Raw genomic sequence first — 1,204 nt, forward strand, 5'->3', positions numbered from 1 at the left:
TATTACAAGCATTCAAACTATTACATTCAATATGACAGTGGGGTGTCCCAAGCCCCACTGTGGATGGAGATTGGTTGAACTCCAGTTGGGGCAGGGGAAGAGCATGGCATCTCCGTCCATACGTTGTCTCTGTGGTAGCCAGCATCTTATCACATGTTGCCTCAGGTCTGTCTCTTTTGTTCTTCCTACAGCCAACTATAAAGGCTTTGATTTAGAAAACAACACCATTGGGATCCTGGTCAGCACGGCTGTGGAGCTCAGCATTGGTGGAAGGACCCTGAAGCCAGCAGGTCAGCAGAGAATTTGGGGGGGTGTCTGAACTTCAGAACTAAGGGTATAAGAAATGAAGTTCAACAATGAGAAAGCAAGGCTCCAGTCCTCATAGATCTCCTAGGTTGTCTGAACCCAGTCAGTGGGCAGATAGTCCCTGGACAGCTCTGTAGCCATCTTGGAATCCCTGCATTCCCCAGACAAAATGGCTCTCACCCTTTTTGTTCCACTAAAACCTGATCTCCCTAGAACTGCTCCACCAAAGGAGCTCTAAGAATGTGAAGAGCTTCCCTGTGCTTCCTCCTTGTTTTATTGCCAGGAAGAACCCACCACCCTGAAGGAGGAGGAGGAGTAGAGGGGAGGAGATTTAGGATGATGATGTCTCTGGTTGAGCATTCACTGGCTGCAGCTGTTGTGCCTTTCCAGGAGCAGGGCAGGCCCATCAGAAGCCTGCAATATCAACCCAGACACCTTACCGTTGTGTTGGGGGGACTTATTTTCTCTCCCCAGTGGTTGGAGTGAAGCTTGATCTGGAGGCTTGGGCGGAAAAGTTTAAAGTCCTTGCAAGTAATCGAACAGATCGAGACCAGCTGGGAACGCGCAGGGTATGTGGGGAAAGAGAACACCCTTCTGGGAAGGGCAGCTGTGCACCACTTATACATGACATTGTTAGCATATCCATCACTCAGACCTTTACCATTGTGTCCCTAGTGTAGCCAATCCTCCCTCTCTCCCTCACACACACACACACACCCTCCTCCCCCCACTGACCTGTTGTCATTCACTTCATACCATCCCCTCCCCTTACTTGTGACAGCTTCACCTTCCCTTGCACCCTTGCTCGATGAACAGTGGGGAAGTCCTTCTGCTTATGAATGGGGAACTGGGATGAGCTAGCAGTGGAAAGTGCATGCACCAACCTGGCTGTATAGTG

General features: G+C 50.2%; 1 protein-coding gene across 4 annotated transcripts in view; it reads left to right on the top strand.

The window, feature by feature from the left end:
• Positions 1-1,204, top strand: part of CACNA2D2 (calcium voltage-gated channel auxiliary subunit alpha2delta 2) — a 900,071-nt gene that overhangs the window by 873,077 nt on the left and 25,790 nt on the right. For all 4 annotated transcript variants that reach the window (XM_019505183.1, XM_019505184.1, XM_019505185.1 and 1 more), the window contains 2 exons: positions 192-290; positions 781-875. In XM_019505183.1, the coding sequence (XP_019360728.1) occupies positions 192-290; positions 781-875 (194 nt within the window). The remainder of the gene's footprint in view (positions 1-191; positions 291-780; positions 876-1,204) is intronic.

The sequence above is a fragment of the Gavialis gangeticus genome, unplaced genomic scaffold, assembly GCF_001723915.1.
Source record: "Gavialis gangeticus isolate Ggan-Ray unplaced genomic scaffold, GavGan_comp1, whole genome shotgun sequence".
In the NCBI taxonomy this organism is placed as follows: domain Eukaryota; kingdom Metazoa; phylum Chordata; order Crocodylia; family Gavialidae; genus Gavialis; species Gavialis gangeticus.